A 19,525-nucleotide genomic window follows, 5' to 3' on the forward strand; every position below is an offset into this window, starting at 1 on the left:
TTTTCATCCCCCCCCAAAAAATCATTTTCAATTTGTGCTGGATTTTTATTTTAATTATAGTCCTTAGCTTCACAACCACAGCAGTTTTCAAGGATGTTGTGTTTTTAGCCAGAAAATACTGTGTAATTTAAACTCTACTAAACTCCAATTACATGGGTTACTTTTATGTGTTGTGAAAAAAAAAGCCTGACAATAAAAAATGGAAATGCTCCTCTGAAAACCAAACATATTTGTGAAGCAGGTAAAAGCACGTCATTGTTTTCTAACAGTTTTATTTCCAGTGATACCCAAACCTAGAGGTGTTTTTACAGCAAACCACAATCGTTAAATGTGATAATTCATAAAGTGAGTTTTCACAACTGAGAATTCATTATTGAGTCTAAAGAAAATAGATTTGCAGCTCCCCCTGAATCATCACACTGCACAGTATAAAGAGATCCAGGTTTAATTAAAAACTATACGTCAGCGACGACATGTAGCACCAGGGTAATAAGCTTGTCAGAGAGCTGCATCAGCAGCTGCTCCTACTGCTGTCAACAAACCTATGATTTGTCCTAAATCTAAAAGCCATTTCTGATTTATTTTATTCATTTAATACAGTTATAAAATAAATCTATATGCTACTGCTGAGATGTAACCTGCTGTTAAAAACATTTAGTCATTTTCTTGGAAGCTTTATCGATGTTAACGATCATAGTCGGAAAAACTAAAACTACCAAACCACAAACATAAAAAAGAGCTTACTCAATATAGCAGCATAAAAAGTCAACTGGTCCATTACCTGTGGTTCTCTGTATGTCCCAAAAGTGGGTCAGAGAGTTTATTTCAGTGGCTGGTAGGTGTTAGTGAATGAAAAAGTCTGGAAAAGCTTTTCTTTTCTTTTCCTTTTTCCTTTTCTTTCTTTATTTTGAAGGAAAATGTGTTTCCTGTTGCACAGTGCACTTAGAAGTGACAGTGTATTTATCCTCCAGCACAGTAGATGGCAGTGATGTACCTTGACCCTGGTCACCACCCTCTTTTTCAGAAATTTGGGATACTGGTACATTTGTTTTCAAAGAGATGATGAAAGGCTCTGAGAGAAGACCAGTTGAGAACCACAGATCTACACCCTATAGGCTTAAAAAAGTGAGTGTTAGCTTAAGTTGTTCCAATACAATTACAAGTGAGTGATCTACCTCCTCCCTGCTAAGATATTAGCAGTATTTTTTTTTACAAATAGTAGTCTTTGAACCAGTTTGATACAAAGATGAACGAAAAAAGACATTTTACTTTAAATTAAGGCTTGATGTGCCCCTGAGTGAAGTCAGAGCTGGCATTTCCTTCTTTTTGCCCTGTATATGCTACCTCTCTGCAACATTATTAGTAGTTTTAATGGCGTCTCTTACCATATGTAAGCTGTTGATATTTAGTTGTATTACCCCTTTGATCCTAATGGTACCAACAATCTTGAAAATTCTGCATGACAGGCTCAGGCACCTGGGTATCAATCTGACCTGCTTCAGGTTTACACTTCTGGCAGGACTCAGCTTGCGTGAGCTGGGGAAGTACTAAAAACTGCAGTTCATCAAGTGTCCACTTGACGTTGCTCAAAAAGACTATTCTCTCTCTTTTTTTTTTATTTATTTTTTTTTTTTTACTGCAGAAATAAACATATTAATAGCCTGGCTAAAAAAAAGACTTCAGTCTGAATTTCTCATTTCCAATCTTTTCCATTCAGAGGCACAGCTCTCTTGACAGATAGGCACCCTGCTGCTGTTGTAAGAGGGCTCAAATCCGCCTCTTTAGTTCAGCATTTCCAATATGGCTTCCACAGATGATAGACTTCAAAACCCTTCATCAGAAACAGATAGGTGACATCACAGATAGTTAGTCTTTTTATCATACAGTCTATGGTACAATAATCTTGATGTGCCTCTGTTTTGTTCTTTCAGTTGCTTATAATCAGTTGATGATTTAACAAGTGTCACATGTTCTTAGTTAGTTGGTTACTTGAGGTCTTTAACACAAAAGCACAGCATTAAAGCAGCTGCAAAGAAATAAATGGTGTTGGCACATCTGTTGGTATAGCTTGGAGTTATCAAAAAAGGAAAAAAAAATTTATCAACTAAGTAGAGTAGGTCTCGTAAGCTGTGGTGGTCCACATTTCTCAACTTTTTTGCCTCACTCTGCCAGGTACGACTTTGTGGAGATAGAGGATCCAACCGAGAAAACCATCCTGGGTCGCTGGTGTGGGTCACAGTCTGTACCAGCTGCTCACACCTCCAAGGGCAGCCAGATCCGCGTACGCTTCATCTCTGATGAGTACTTTCCCTCTGAGCCGGGATTCTGCATCCGCTACTCCCTTCTGCCCATGGTATGTACAAAACAGGAGTTCAAATTGTGTAATGTGATTAGTTCAGTGCTTTGCTGTCTCTGCATTTCTCTGCACCCGTCATAAACTTCAGGGATTTCACATGACATTAGGAGAAATGTCTCTCCATGTGGGCACAATCAAAATTACTCGTCTGCATAATATGGTGTCTCAATTTGCAACCACCCAATTTTGCTGGTGTGTACACAAGGTTTTAAGCATCACTGGGGAGAAATTATGTTTAAGTACTTTGGAACATCTGGCACCTGTACTATCATTTATTTTGTGTAGACACACACACGCAGACAGACACACATATTAAAAAAGAAGCTCCTAAAATCTGTGCAATCTCAGCTGGCGAACAAAAGTTTATACTGCTAAACTACATCAAAAACTGGGTGTCTCTCAATCATGGCTACAGGATTTTTCTGTAATAGACCCTGGAATAGCTCTGTAATGTCAGAGAGCACACAAAATAACAAATACAGTTTGTAAAAAGTGGTTTCAAACTGTAATTTTCTCATTTCCTGGGGCAAGAGGAGTTTCAGATTTTAAATAATCAAACTGTCATGTTCTATTTTTGCTCCTTATAAATCGGTATACCCTCTGAACCTGCACAGTAGCTGTAGATCCAGTAAGATAACGCTGACAGATTAGGTGCCTCACTGACATTGATGGTGTTGCTTGAGAGTGAGATGAAGAAAATAAGTGGCTACAGGTTCACAAAGAGGTCCTCTGACCCTCAGGGGGAATCATTCAAGCCCCTGAAATGAAAGCAGGAATTAAGAGATAGAAGTGCTTTTTGTGGGGAAAATTGTCAAGCTGCTGTCTGTCTCTCTGTCTCATTTTCTGTTTCAAGTTCTGTCAAAAGTAATTTTCCCTTTTGTGTTTTTACAATGGCCCACTTCAAAAAGACACTCATGTTATTTGACTCTATACTGAGGGCTGAAATGTATTTTTGGCAACAATACACAACTGATCCTTCCTTTTCACTCTGTCCCTGTTATTTCTCCCCTTTATTTATCTAAGCTGGCAGCACAGGCTGTAGTCACTGGCTTTATGCCTCACCACAATATCTGTTTGCATTCAACCTTTAGACATTTGAAAGATACTTCTATAAGAGAACATTACAGTGTAGTGACTTTTCTGAGTTGTGTGTTTTGTCACATAGCTGAACCAGAATCAGTCATGCGTGTTATTACAAAGAGTGTTTTTAGTCATTTGGCCAGTCATTAAAACCCAGCCAACCTCAAATTTAGAACATTTTAGCAACACACCAGAATAAAATCAACTTTATTGTCAAGAGAAGACTTACTAGCTATACTTGACCTGAATCCTGTCCAGTGCCTCCAACCTTTAAACTTAAACTTATCAGTGAGTTTTGGTGAAGTTCTGCCCGCACTGTGCCTTACATAACTTCAGTAACAAAACAAAACAGTTTCTGTGTCAGTCTCGGTCTTGATCCATCTTTTTCCCACATTCCCTTTCACTTGTTTTCTGTCCTGATCTTCAGACACACACACACACACACACACACACACACACACACACACACACACACACACACACACACACACACACACACACACAAACACCAACACCTACTCTCTGCTTCAACAAAAACCTGGCGATAGAGTGAAGAGACGACTGCCGTGTTTGAACCTGTCATGTTTTACTTCTGTTCACCAGCTTTAAGTAAACAGCTCGGCTCCTCATTAATCCATTATAGCCCGCAGCACTGTGAGATCTGACAAGCACAAATACACAACTGAGGTCACTGACGGCTCTTTGTGTTCTCTCTGAATTTTTTTTTTTTTCATTCTCAAAAGCCTTTTTTGCTCTTCAAGTCATCATAAACATTATTATTGCATCTCTCTTTCACCCTTAAAACTTAAAGCAGTCCAACCACATATCACATCACGCTGAGTATCAAAGCTTTATTTCTACTCACAGATATTTCAAAAGAAGAAATGTATCAGTATCTGTGCTAACCTCCAGAGATAACTTTGATGGATAATGTTAAAACCTTTCAGACTGGTGGGACACTGTAAAGTGTTGCTCAGTTAATCTCAAGCAGACATGTGGCGGTAGAGGCTCAAGCAAAGCTTTTCTTCATCTAATGGAGACATATTAATCCAATAAGATGCTATAACAAGAAGTTAATTTATCCCAAGGCCCCTAAAGGAGAAGAAATTATTATTTAGGATTCAATTTGTCTAATGCAGGCTTTTTTTTTTATGTGAGCAACAGTCCGTGAGAGAAAAGATGTCTCCAAAGAACTTTGTATACCGTCAGTAATACTGCGTCTTTTATATTCTACACATTAATCATCTTAATTGACCTATTGCTTCGCAAAGCCATCCTCCACCCACTCCAACAAACGATGAGCATTCAGTGACAGATGCTATGTCCCAGTAGGAGACATCTCATAGGAGGCCATTGATGACTTCCAGGGACAGTAAGATCACATATCATCAAGAAGTCACACAGCTTTAGTTATAAGACAAAATTTTCAGGTCAGGTCCCTAAATTGCATCTTGTTGCCATCACCATCCCAGAAAACGAAATAGAGGATCAGCATTGTTGAACTCAATGATGTCCGATCACCAAAGTACAAAAACCAGAACAAAACAGGCCAATGAACTCCCAACAAACAAAGTGACACAATGAACAATGCAGCTAGGAGCTAACAGCAGGCTAACTTTAGCTAATGCTAGAGATGTTCAAGATAACTTTATATTTCTCCTAGTAAAGTGACAATATGTTGCCTCAGATACAGTGTTGATTTACCCTAGAACCTTTGTAGACATCTTTGTTAATTTTATTCACATTGAGCTGATGTTGTGATTTACTGCACAACTTTATCCAAATAAGACAGTTTTCTTGGTTAAGATGTGGCTTATGAAAGTGTTACAAATATACCCCGTTGCCCAGCCTCTCCGGATACCTTGTGTCCAAGTTTCATGAACCCTTTGAACACCATTTGGGAATGGCTATATACACTGTGACTGGCTCATTGCATTTCAGGGCCGGACTTAGCCATAGGAGTTCATGCTAGAGTTGAAACCTAAATCTCAGTACTTTAGTGCAAAGTAAAATACAGTTTAGACCAGAGTTATAAATGTTTTGGAAATGGCTTTAGACTTTTTCTTTGAAGATTTTTGCTTTCTTAAGACATATTAGGAAAGCAAGTTTGTCTTAATTCGAGTCTGGAATTTAAAGACATCACTTGTTTCTGTGCAGCTAGTGTGTGCCTCATGGCAGGCCAAGTCACTCACAACTACAGAGCAAGAGAGAAGATAGATGGAGAGATCATATAAATTAAAGCTGCAAGTGGCAAAACTAAAACAAGACGCTTCACACAACTTAAGGAGTTACAGTTTAATCCCAGTCTTCAAACAACAACAACAACATCTAATAAGATGATGTTTTCACAAGCAGTCAGAGGTTTTGAATTGATTTTGCTGTAGAATAAACCATTGTGGTGTTGAGATGTCTGCCACCAAGTTTGTGATGGAACAAGAAACCAAGTTTTTCTTTCATATACACACTCTAGAAAGTGTGGAAGCCACGAGGGGGCGGGGTGGAGGAAACTATGGCCTCCGCTCATTCAGCCTGGTTTCCCTTTGAACTTTCCTCTGACGGCGGAGCCGCACGCTAGAACAGCAGCACTCTGTTTCCTCTGTGGTCAACCAGCAGCTACTGGAACCTCGTGCCACGCAGGGGCCAGCACTTCAGTTTATATTTAAATAGGCAATGATTCCTCCACACCACTTCCACGCGAAGGAAGAGGGGTTGAGGGGTGGGGGGGATAAGAGCCAGTCTGTAATTCACAGGAAGAGATTTTAGGAAGAGAGAGGTTGTTAAAACATGGAGGAGGAGGAGTGTGCTGCAGGGACTGTGAGGGGAGTTTAGCTTGGGGTTACAGGAGCAAGCTAGACATGCATCATTGTTTTTGTGAAGACCCTTTTGAAATAAAACCCCACAGTCAGCTTCATATGAAAATTACTTCTCCATTGTTATTTGTTTATAAAATAAAGTTCTCCACACTGACTTGCAAAGAAAGGCAAAAGAGAGAAGAAATAAGGGACAAAAGTCTTGTTGTAGCAGATGGTAATGACTGGTAGAGCCATGCGGGAGGTTTTACTGTTGGCATGATGAAACTGAGGTCTGTTTTTACACCAACCGAAATTGCAGTGTGTGGCTTATAGTGAGAGAAACAAATACTACATTCACGCACAAAAGTCCTTGTTGTGTACTCAAAACTCTCTTGAGCAAGGAAGTGGTTTGCAGCACCATGTTAAATCGAAAGATATTGTTTTCCAGCGCTCTCCCAGGATGCTATTTCAGAATTCTCATCTCAACACAGTTAGCTGAACCTGTCATTTCACTTACCAGAAATAAGGGTGTGCGGTTGTGCAGTGGAAGAACAAAGAGAGCTGGAAATGAGGTAATCACAGGTTGGAAACAGGGGTTCTCTCAAAGAGCAAAGGGGTTCAGAGAGTGTGGAAGTGATAAGACAGATGTGTCAAGTTTACGTTTTGATTAACTTCCCCCAAGAGAATAAAAAAAAATGTTCTTTAACGATTTTAAGAGCAGTTTCCCTTTTCAAAATGTATAATCATTTCACAGTAGTAGTTCAGACATCGTAATCTTGTTAAACAACTCACCACTGCCTCCATATATCTGTATCTGATTATACTGTTATGTTCACAATTGTGCGTATTTTACAACACTGGCTCAAACCACAGAGTCCCTATTTTCTACTTTCAGAAAGCTTTGGTCTGCTGACTCAGCTGTTTTTCTTCAAGATTGTCTAAAACTGCAGCTTTCAGGACACAATTTTAAAGAAGGGAAGCTAAAAAAAACACATACAAAAACATACATTCAGATTCTCAAATGTATGACATTCCAAGGGTTGGCAGGCATATCAAGCAGGTTTAGGCTTGTGATGTGCAGGAATATGCTAGAAAATGATCCTTTATGGATACTAAAAACTGAAAAAGCATAGTCAGATTTCCTTTTTTTTTCATGACTGTGAAAGTACGGTTTGGAATCACTAAACAAATGTCGATGTATTTTTGTTTTATAAGATACCAAAATACCTTAAAAAAGCCAAATTTTGAACAATACTATAACACAACTTTCAAGACAGCCACACAACCATAGCTTTTTATTTTTCTTTATTTAGTTTTCTTTGATCAAGACAACTTTTTACAGGTTACAACGCAAAAAAGTAAGGTATTTATCGATTACGTAGCACTGTTGTTTGAATGTAACAATACGCAAACTTAAGTACGTCAGTAGCCAGTTATACGTAGTGCTACTAGCAGCCCAGTGCTACGATGTATCCATAGGCCTCAGGCTGTATCACTCTCCTGTTTAGCTTTCTTCTGCTCTTCTGTCCTGTTTCTGTCTGACTGTTAGGCTCCAAAGTCCATCATCACTACAGAATTAATCACAGAAATTGTTTCAGCAGGCAAAAACTCTTCCCCCTACTTAACTTTGTCAGCTGGTGTAATGTCATAGAGACTTAGATGTGCTGTAAATCAATCTGGTCCTGCTTGATCTGATCTGGAAGCTATGAAGTAGCATTTCAAAATAAACTATATTGGCGCTGATAATCTCATTTCAAAGTATGGACTTTTTCAAGATCACTCTGGAACTCCTCAAACCCCCTTTGAATTATTCTGAAAATGGAGTCTAACTTACTGTTCACATAGACCCTAGAACAGGAAACAAAAAGAGTGATAAGAAACTTGATTTAGCTGATTGGTGGAAAATTAGACCTCTGATGTACATTATTGGTTTTAAATAAAATTCAACTCCTAATAGTGTTAATATTTTTACAACAAAGGATGAAATATGCAACTGATTTTTGGGGGGATTTTGGACGGCATTTAGCGACCCCCCTGTGTGTGTTACGTGACGAAGAGTCAAACTGTCTGGTCATACACAAAATCCATCTGTTCCAGTCTTTTAAAAAACACTGCTGTCACCAAGTTGTCATTCATGAACTGTTGTGTGTAAAGTGAAACCAATGCAACACTTACATGGATATTGATTCTTACAATAAGCTAATATTCCAATCACTGGTGGTACTTGTAAACATGAGAATGATAATCTTAAGTTTTAGCTTTCTGTGAAAGCCAACAGCATCGTTCATCTGGCTCATTGTCACATGCTGGTTCCTTTTATGTGGTATTGTTTGATAATGTTTACAGATCCTCTAAAAACCAGGTTTCTACATTTGTTGTGTGAGATACAACACATGGGTCACTGGTCTGAATGCGCGCTGGTTAAAAGTTGCTGGTCTATTAAAGTACTTTGTTCATGAATTTCTCAAATGGGTGCTCTCATCTGTTACTCACAGCTCTACTCACATCATCTTGACATGTCTCAGAAGTATTGCTTGGCTTCTCAATATGAAGCTGAGCATGCAGTGCGCCCCTAATTGGGGGAATGTTGCACTGCCGACATTCACAAGCTGTTAATGGCTTCCAGTCTGTGCTGTTAGCTACTGCCAAAGCTCAAATAATAAGACTCTCAGCTTCCCTCTGTTGTCTGCGAGATCATCTCAGAGAAAAGACTGTTCAATTTCCTCTTATTTTTACTTCTGTGACGCTATGTGAGCAGCCGTTTCTAGGCAAATATTCCTGTCCCATTTGTGTCTGTTTATCTCAGTAGATGCCAAATACACCAAAGGGTTTTTCATTGGTTTTGAAGGCAGGCTCATTAGAATGAGTCAAATCTGTGGCATGCAGCTGTGTTTTTGTAGCCTGTGGTGCAGCCGTGTCAAACCACTGACTTCTTATTTCAAAAAACTTAATCTAAGAGCTTTGGATCTGAAGTGTACTGCATTGAATTATGCAGTTGAATATTATATTTGTTTCCTACTATTCAGTCTAAAAGTGTAACAAAATATGAAATAATCACATCCAAATAAATGGACTTGATGTCTTTTCTGGTGAATTCACAAGTACTACTGTTTGATAGTAAATATCAAGTTCTTCTAAGGTATTAGTCGTGTCTAAAGGAAAACTTTCCTCTTCCAGAAAGTAGGCCTATTGCTTATCACTGGGTTCCTTTTAAATTCTCTGTAAGTCATCAACAAGAGGAAACAGATTCTTGGAATCTTTTTTCTCTTTTCCTTTCAAACATTTCTGCTTTTCCAGAAGCCTAAAGACCCAGCTGCCAGCAACCTGATGTTTTCAATGCTCCCCAAGCTGCATTTCTTTTTGTAACTGTCACAATGTTGCCTTCTACCTGTCAGTCACCAAAGATTAGAGAGACCAGCGAGCTGACATGTTGGACAAACGCAGCATCACAGGACTGAAAGGTTTAACAGATTAGCCTCTTCTCTTGTGGGAAGACCAACACCCCAGGTATCAATCTTGTCTGAGACTGCATGCTGAAGCCTGTAGGGCCAGGAGCTGGGGACAAATAATACTGCAGTCTGCAGGAGCTAAAAGGACAAAGACAGTTGTGCAAAGAGGGAGGTGGATGTTGTACTACTGACAGCTTCAGAAATGTGCTATTCAGTCACATTTTCTCTAAACTGAAGTGCATAAAACAGTTGGTTGGATGGTTGTTGATGGTTTTATAACAACTAATCAACATTTTGCAAGCAGCTAAATACATTAATAAATGCAGAAAAGGAGCCTTGAATTATCATCTTACAGAATTATCAATGACAATGAATCCATGCATCTATTTTTAGTGGGTGAAATTCTGCTCAGTGAGCATAGCTGAAAGAAAAGCACGAACATTTGATATTTCACTGAAAATGGCAACTTTGGAGCACAGCTGTTTCTAAGAGTGTAGTGTTTTTATCCAGTGTCTTTTCAGTGTGAAAATGCTTGGTGAAATCAAATTGTATCTGTCATCTTCAGGATCTCAATTCTTTCCAACTTTAGCATCTCTGACACATAGAGCTTGCAATAGGCCTCATCTGGTCTGCACAGTCATGGTGTTGCCTAAATCCAAACCACAAACCTGTGTCTAATTCAGTTCAACTTAACTCAATTCAGTTTTTATTTACTTATTAATTTTTTTTACCATGATGTAATATTTCCCGCAGACTGGCAGTCCTGTTTTTAAATATACTCTCACACATGTTGTCATGCTGATCTGAGTTTTTCCTGCTCTGTAACTTCCCTCTTTCAGACTCTGTAACCTACAGCAAACTTACAAGCTCCTGAATCATACATAAGGTCTGTCTTGTAAATATCCAGAGGCAGCTGGTGTTTTGAGGTGGTTTTGGGTGTGGAAGCAGCAGAATTTGAAAGCAGGCCCCCAAAGATTGAGTACGACCTTCCTTTTCTAACTTTATCCTATCTGCTTGTTTTCCTGCAGAGTGAATCAGAACCTGAGGTCCCTGCTGTTTTGCCTCCATCCCAGCAGGGTATTGAGGAGTTGTCGGAGGCTGTCGCAGGGCTGGGCACTGTGGAGGAGGTCATGAAGTACCTGGAGCCGGAGCGATGGCAGGTGGATATGGACGAGTTGTACAAACCTACATGGCATGTGTTAGGGAAGTCCTTCGTCCTCAATAAAAAAGCCAAAGGTAGGGCAGTTTAAAACAGCAGTTGTACCAATTTTGATAGTCTTGTAAGTAATCTGTGGTGATCATGACTGTTTTTTCTGTGTCTTTGAGGAGGGGCTGATCTCAATCTGTTGAGGGAGGAGGTTCGGCTGTACAGCTGCACTCCACGTAACTTCTCCGTGCCCTTGCGTGAGGAGTTGAAGAGGACAGATGCCATTTTCTGGCCAAGCTGCCTCCTGGTGAAGCGCTGTGGTGGGAACTGTGCCTGCTGCTCTCACCGCTGCTACGACTGCCAGTGTGTTCCCACCAGGGTCACAAAAAAATACCATGAGGTAATACTAACTCGTTTGAAATTGATTTATAAGTCAGAATTTTCCCTGAACCTTTTAGCTTCTAGCTTACAATTCATGAGACTTTGTTGATTTAAGAACTAGGAAGAGTCACTTTTACCACATGTATTTTCTCTTTGGACAGGTTCTACTGTTGAAACACCGGAGCGGTAGCAGAGGCCTGCAGAAGTCTCTGACTGACGTGCCCTTGGAGCACCATGAAGAGTGTGCCTGTGTGTGTAAAGATGACTCAGACTGACCTTGGACATGTGTAATAGCTGCCACAAGAACAACACACGATGCTAGAAATGAACCTCTGCCACTGTTGCATTGTTCTGTATCTCATCCATTTCCACTGGGAGCTAACAAGATTCTCCCTTTATCCTGTTGTCCTTTCACTAATTGGATTAAGCAGAACAGACTGGAATCAAATAAATCTCCTGAATGGATAGGGCTGCTGTGGGATACTAATTGTGTGCTCGAGGTACATTTAAGAGAGACAAAAAGTCACTGAAGCGGTTTTGGACTATTACCTATGAGCTCGGGAGGCTATATTCTCCAGCTTCCCAGAGATAAGAACACGAGACGTTTTTTCCTCTTGTTCTTGAGGTCTTTTTAAAGTTCAGCTGGTGTGGGCTGATACTGTCACGGAAAATGGGAGCTTCTTTGTTCAGCCACTTTTTTTTAGGTCCATAAATGAGCTGGCTCCAGCTGCCTAACTCTCCCAGCGCCTGTGTTATTACCGTCAAGGCAAAGAAAGGTGCTTATTCATGAGCGCTGTTCCTCCATCCCCTTTGTTGTCACCATAGATTTAATCTGGAATCCAGTCAAGACATCACTGAAAGCCTCTGAAAAAGCCTTCTGTACTATGTGTAAATATGTCATTCACATTTATTTTCTATACAACCATGCTTTTTCTACCAAAGACTCTCAAAGAGAAGTTGTGCACAGAATTAGTTTAGGATTATTTGTTACAATTCTCCTTCAGCCCAGCTCAAAACTATCAGTCTGGCTTCTTCAGGAATAACTAGCTTCAAGCACTTCTCTGATGTTTGAGATTGTTCATATTCAGTATTTATTGATTAATAAAAGGGAAACTTAGGTCCAACATGTCTTATTTTCTACATTTGTCACTGTACAGTAGTAATAGCCTGCCGCTTCCATTGTTAGTCCTTCTACATTTCGATTGTGTCATGTTTGTTTTGTTTTTTTGGCCTTTTTTTGTCAATCTTTGTATCCCAAAGTTATTTATCTTTACCTTTGTGTACTTCTTTCTGAACGTCAAAAATAAATTCTTCCATTTCTTACAAGAGGTAAATTTCTTGGGATGAGTATCGGTGAACAAACTCAACAGTTATACAACTTTTGTGGAGTTTTATATATATTTATATACATCATTGAGGGCCTGGAAAAGCAAAATTTGTATTATTAAAAAAAAACTGAAAGGAAAACACAAATTACCAACTTTACCCTGCAATGATACTGATAATGATCTCCACTGTATTCAACAAACTGGACTGAGTTTCATTTACGTCAGCCAGGATTGTGCTCGGTAAGCTTTTGTGATATAGTTGCCATCTTCCATCAATCTCATTAGCTGCACCCTTATACTTAGCTTTGTAGGTGGTAGCCCAAATGTGAAAAACTGTGATTTTTAATTAACTTTTATGGGAAGTGCATGGTAATTTAGACTTGTCAACAGAGCCACAAAGTTTTAGAGTAAAATGTGATAGTACAATAATGATATTAATGTGGTAACTTTGGACCTGATTGCATTAACACTGAAAAGTCTTATAAAAAGGCCCTTTGAGAAGGTAAAACCTGACTAAGAGAACTTTGATTGAATAAACATTGAAAATAATTCAACCACAGCCATGACTATTACCATCACAATTCAATTAATACTAAAGCTCAGTGAGTCAAGACCCTAGCAAGCATTAAAAGGTTATAAAGATGAGTTTTGTCATAGAGTTTAAAGTTTTGGCCCCTGTCTGTTGTGCTGTTCAAAACAACATTACCAGCATGGTCAAAAAGTTGGATAAAAATCCCACCAACAGGGACAGATTCTGCACCGACATTGACTAGCTGTCCTCAAGTGTGGTTACATTACGGCAACCAAGTGTGTTTTTACTGTCACCGCATTCTAACCAAGCTGTAATTTGGCTGTGTGTGAGGAGGTTGGAACACACGCCTCAGACAGGTACACGAGACAGACTGATTTAGGGAACAACACCTGCCTTGTCAGAACTATACACCCAGGCTTTCAGACTTAAGAATAACACTTTCTTTTTCCAAACATAAAATTGCTACCATCCTCTCAAAGCCCAAACTTTAAGCACTTCTTTCTTAAGCCTCCTCATATTTTCTCAAAGCACAAACTTCTTATCAGGCACTGAGCAGAGCTGTTCACTCTCCCCTCGGCCATCAGGTCACTCAGGAGGAGGTTCTCATTTGTCCATCTCACGCTGCTGTCCTGGCCAATTATTCTGATCTAATGTTCGCCCTGGCAGGCATCTGTGGTGATGCCAGATGCTCCTGCATAAACCCGCCTGCTCCCAGTGTGGTTTTTTATAATATTAAACAGACTGCCTTCCTCAGTCGTTGCAGAGGAAACCTCACTGTACTGGCACAACATGTGACACAGCATGGACAGTTGGTCTAAGTGTTTGTGTATCAGCGAGTGTGTGTGGTTTTGTGTGACTAAAATCTAGCATTTGATGCTTCCATGCCTTACCCACACACCCCACTGAAGCAGCCTCATTCGGACTCAACCACAGTATCATGGTGAAATGATGTGTCTCTGCTTAAACTAAATTTTAACTCATTTACCTCCAAAGAGAAACAAACTCTGTCTGCACTCAGAACTAAAGTTTGGTTTAAAAAGCAGCTTGAATGGCGACAGCCTCAGTGGGCTGATCAGACAAAGCAAAAGGCTGTGTGAACAGAAACTGTGAAGCACAATTCCCAAGGTAGCTCACACACTCCATCAGTTGTTGCTAAGCACCACTAATGTTACAAAATAAGACACAAAGGCATTCAGACACTAGCTCTGATCAGAGCCACAATAACGGTCTCTCTCTGCCTCCTCCTCACATGAATCATCTCTAGAAAAGTCACAACAGACTCTGCTCAAACATCTCCTCCCACAGCTATTCATTTAATAAAATTGCAGGTCTAACCTCTCATGAATTACAGCTTTGACCCTTTTCTCTGCATAACTGAATAGCTGAAAAGACTGAGCCTCCTACACCTTGAGCAGATAAAATGAAAAATCCAAACTTGGTGCAGTGCTTTGGTGATGTAGAATTTGTCCCTGACATTTTCTGTCAATGGAGAAAGTGGAAGGTGCTTTGCTTTGCTTTGTGTTTTAACAAATTCCGTAAATGCTCATGGAAATAAACTTTATTTTCATTACAACATTTTCATGCAAACATAACATCATGTACAAAGCTAGGTGCTTGGCAAACACACTTTTCTGTTGCTGTCTCCAGCACATCTGCCATGCTGCTATGTCTTGTTAATCTGGTTTTATCTACAGTTACAGTGAATTTCATTATAGTGTTAAAATGAATAAAACTGATGACTCTTCTTTTTTGCTTTGGCTACAGAAAGAACAGGGCTTTTGTGTGTTGCAGGCTTGTGTTAGAGACAGGCCTGTATATCAAGATGTCCCTCTTTGAGAAGTGTAGGTGTTCACATGAATGTTCAGAGCTAGGGCCTGATTTTATAGCCCAGCAAGTAAGAGAGTAGTCACACTGTCCATTCAAACTGTGCTGTACTGAAGAACAATTGCCCCCTGCAGTGCTGTTCCCCCCTGGAAAGTACAGTCAGAGATCACACTACTTCAGTTTGAACCAGGCTTAAGGCAAACACATGACCCATCTACATCATCGTGAAGTGTCTGCTGACACAGAGCACAATCTCATCAGTCAGCAAGATGAGACACAGTGACCACTGCTACAACTAGGTGACTTTTTGGCTCATGTTAAGTCGTTTTGGTCCAACACAGCCCTCTAATACTCTCGCTACTATTTAAAATGGTTGCAGAGAGGAGAGGTCGCATGGGTCATACGTCATGGATCCTACCTCATGTCTACGTGCTTGTGTTTATCCGCGTATACCTCAAGGGTTGAAGCGTGCTTAAGCACCGTATGGTTTGCCAGTATGACAGTGCCCTCACATCTCTGTATGCCGGCACAGCATGGTCTGCATCAGTTAAATGACCCATAATGAGATTGGAGTAAAACAAAGGACAAAGACCGGACACCTGTCATAACATATCACATTCCCCTTGTCTTTTTGTCCTTTTTGCCCAACGTTTTTCTCTGTCTTTGCCCAGGTGAAATCACCAAACCTGGATTTGCTTGGTGCTAAGGTTGCTGTCTGCAGACGTTGGGGCCAGTTCAGTTGGACCTCTGACTCTCAAGACTTTTGTGAAGCTGTTGTATTTTGTAATACAGTGCTGTGACTCAGGTCAGTTTAGAGCAGAGGAAACAGAAATTGGTGGGTTTGGGTCAGGCTCTGTTCCAGCTGTCTCAGATGCTGGTTAGGATTGGACAGAAACATGTGGCTTGAGGAACACTGTAGTAAAAATACTGATCCACAAACTTACAGTATACTGGACTGCAAGTCTATTAAGGTTTGTGCATATGAAGGCTTTGCTGGTTCAGCATAACTCAAACAAGGGAATGTAGCTGTTTGCGTGCATGCAAAATGGTTCGATTAGCATCAAACCTGAAACATCAGTGTGCTGTCTGCTTCAGTATGAACCAGATACTCCACAGACATAAGGCCCAGAATTTTAAGTTTTGTTCTATCCCCTCAGTCATTATGGTCCCCAGAGTAGAGCATTCCGACAGGTTTTTCCATAAAATGATTAATGTAGTTTGACATTTTTTTATTTTTATTTTTATTTTTATTTTTCCGGGTTCATACTTAAACCAAGTAGTGGAACCAATCTTCTATTCTGGGCTAATTATCTAACCAATTATCTATAATTCAACAAAAAATGCAAAACTCGTATTTACAAAATGTTCGGTTTAGCTTTACAACCCCCCCCCCCCCCCCCCCCCCCCCCGTTGGTCTGTGCACACTGAATCTTCACTGAATCTTTAATGGACTTACATCACATTAGGTCATCTGAGGCTTTTGGGGTTTCTGTCAGTGAAAGGGTAAATTGACGTGTAAGTAAATTGGAGTTTATTTGTGTGCTCTCTTGCTGTTTGTCTGCTTGTTTTGCAGAATATAAAAATAAAAACTCCATTCGTCACACTTTCTCTTCTCAGTGGGCTCAAAACCTCATGGCTCCAACTCTCATCCGAACCACCAGCACTTCGATGGCAGAATTGGATTTGTATTTTCATCCAATCTCTGCCAGTCATTTCTAGATACACTTCTGCAGAGTCTGTTTGCACAATCAGGCACTTGTAAGGATCTGTGCCTACTTTTAAAGAAAACATTTTATTTCAAACTCATCAAAAATCCAAAGATATTTTGGCTTTCTTCCCGTGTATCGGTATCTCCTCCATCACAGTCTGCTGCGCTGCAGCCACAGCTAAGGACAAGCACTGGCTGCAGCGCATCATGTGCCCAGCTGAGAAGGTGATGGGCTGTAACTGGCCATCTCTCGCTGATCTGTACACCTCCAGGACTCTGAGGTGTGCAGATTAGATTGTTGCCGATCCCTCTAACCCCATACACCGACTGTTTAAGACTTTCCAAACGGGTAACAGGCTGCTGTCCATGAGGACCAGAACCTCCTGCTACAAGAACAGTTTCTTCCCCTCTGCAGTCAGCCTGATGAACAATGTACCTGCCCCCCCTCATACTCCCACATAACCAGACTCTTTCCATGCAACTGAATTTCTGTCTTCTTAAGTATTTTTATTATTATTATTAAATTTTCTATATTTGAAATCTTAACTTTTACGATATTCTATTTTAAACGGTGTATAGCTAGTAATTCTGTATTATTTAAGTAGTTGCTCAGTTGCTGTTCAGGGTATTTCCTTGTTAATTTTTGGCACCGATGTACTTGGCAATAAAACCTGATTCTGATTATAAATTCTGTTCAAGTGGTTTCTCCCTAAGTGGCTTTCTAGTGCTGTTAACAGTCTCCCAATGAGTGCATGGGTGCTGCAAGCACCTAGTTAGCTGTGCCTGTATTTTAAATGCTAATGATGCCAGTAAGTCACTTTCAGAGCAATAACGCACTTATAGAGATGCCATCCTGTCCCCAAGTGTGACAGAAAAATGAAGAAGTGCATCTTAAAATGTCAAAGTGTCTCTGTGAAACAAACTCAAAATAACATGCTGAGTCCGAAACTTCATCATTATACTGCAGGGAAAAAGTATCCATGACTCAAAAGGGAAGTGGTATAGTCTTTTTTTTCTATTTTCTGTCAGGTAATTGTTGTGTATACAAGAGAAAATCTTTAAAGATTCACGGCAGTCCAGACAGAGCTTTCACATTTGCAACCATCTATTTCCTGTTACTGGCAACTGACTATAAATCTGACATGCAGTCTGGTAATCGATCCCAACTTGAGATCATTTATGACTGCGCTGGCTCTTTGAGCACAGACTGATGGGGAAAATATGGCAGCCCTGTCCAGATGACATCTCCAGTATCCCTAATTGGTTCCCTGTATATATGGATGGAAAGGCCAAATTGACGGGTGCATGTTATGTTTTGATAATTATAGGGTGCTGCAGTAGCGGTTTTTCAGAGTACTGGCTGTTGTTGCTGAGAATGTAAGGTCTTCAGAATTGGTGTAGTATTAATCATGGGTCAGGAAATCATTTTGAAAGCAGCGCAGCAGAGTGGAGCTCCATGTTAAATATACTGTAGGTTGAATCATTGGACAGATGTCTTCAATTTCAGTCTTCATCTCCTCATTACATCGAACATGTAACCACCCCACATTACCACAACACAATGAAAGGTTTTTAAATTGACTCACAACTTTATAACACACTATGCCTGAAACACCCTGCAATAAATCAAACATACATTTACCGTACTTTAAAAACCAGTGGCAATGTTTAGTGATATACTTAAAAAATACCAAGATCAGAACAAAGTTCAACATTAGGATTCTGTGGAAATTTATCCGAAGTAATCAAATGTATGATTAATCCGCATCAGTGCAATCAACAGATCGTAAGAAGAAGTGAACTAGGTCTTCAAAAAATGCTGCAAGAGATGTCATTCATTGTAAAGAGGCTGTGAGGAGATGGATTACAGCGACACCTCTGGCCGAGGCACACAGACACAGTCGTGTTGATGTGACTTTGAACAAAGCATATGTTTGTTTTGAAAATGAATGGAGATCATATCTTCTTCTTTTTTGCACTACTTTTCTTTGTCTTAGACATTTTTTTTACCAGATACAACACAACAAGGTAATGTATTTATCAACAGTTACATAGCGCTATTTTTTTTTTTTTTTCTTTTTGACAGCACGCCAACTATGTAAGGTTAGGGTTAGGGTTAGGGTAGCTGACTATATTTTGCACTGCTCACAGCCCAGTGCTCTGAGACGTAGCAGTAATTTGTAACATTAGAAATCCTCATTATGTCCTGCTAGCACTTATCTACCAAGCAGAGCTAACATACAAACCAAACAGGAACCTGAGAAAAAGCATTTAGGAGTAACCCATATTGATTCAGATAACTTCTTTTTAAATTGCAGATTATGATCAGGCATATATCTCGAAGTAAGACTTAACCAAGGTAACTTAGAAAGTCCTTACAGACCCTTTAATGCCGCAGTCAGGGCCTCAAAATTGTGTACCCCAAATCAGTGATGGTGGCAGTATCCTTCACACAAATAAATAAATAAATAAATAAATAAATAAATAAATAACAGAACTACTATTAAGTAAATTTAGAAAATATTCAATCTGCGATTAAAATAACAGAGTAAAATCTTCTCAGTCAGGCTGTGTGTTGAACTAATATAAACCCTATGTAACTTATAATTTACAGTGACCCACCATAAATCCTAGATATGAATTGTCTTTTCTCAGCTAAAACAGAAGCAGCAGTAGTTTGTTTCAATAAAATGTGAGGATTTTAAAAATGACAGTTTATTTTAAAGAGTTGTTTCAGTCTCATTGTTTAACTCTGTGTGATTAATGAGACACAAATGTTTTCTGTCACATTAATTTTTCGAGTGCTGAACAAATACCATGAGACCAAGCCCCTCACTTCGTCCACACATATCTACCCCAGCAGAGAGTGAGCCATGCTTGTGTCATAACAAATTTCCTGAAGTGCGCAAACACAATGACATGGTGGCA

At 39.7% G+C, this 19,525-nt stretch overlaps 1 protein-coding gene across 2 annotated transcripts in view; it reads left to right on the forward strand.

Annotated features, from left to right (window-relative positions):
• pdgfc (platelet derived growth factor c) overlaps positions 1-12,456 on the forward strand; it is a 51,275-nt gene extending 38,819 nt beyond the window's left edge. Inside the window, exons 3-6 of one of the 2 annotated variants that reach the window (XM_074674338.1) lie at positions 2,173-2,353; positions 10,706-10,913; positions 11,007-11,224; positions 11,367-12,456. In XM_074674338.1, the coding sequence (XP_074530439.1) occupies positions 2,173-2,353; positions 10,706-10,913; positions 11,007-11,224; positions 11,367-11,480 (721 nt within the window). In that variant the 3' untranslated portion in view covers positions 11,481-12,456. Of the gene's footprint in view, positions 1-2,172; positions 2,354-10,705; positions 10,914-11,003; positions 11,225-11,366 lie in introns of both variants that reach the window. The other variant, XM_074674340.1, reaches the window with a different exon arrangement.
• The last annotated feature ends 7,069 nt before the right edge of the window (positions 12,457-19,525 follow it).

Source organism: Halichoeres trimaculatus, unplaced genomic scaffold, assembly GCF_033239565.1.
Source record: "Halichoeres trimaculatus isolate MK-OKI-2021-1 unplaced genomic scaffold, fHalTri1.1 fHalTri1_scaffold_7, whole genome shotgun sequence".
Classification (NCBI taxonomy): Eukaryota; Metazoa; Chordata; class Actinopteri; order Labriformes; family Labridae; genus Halichoeres; species Halichoeres trimaculatus.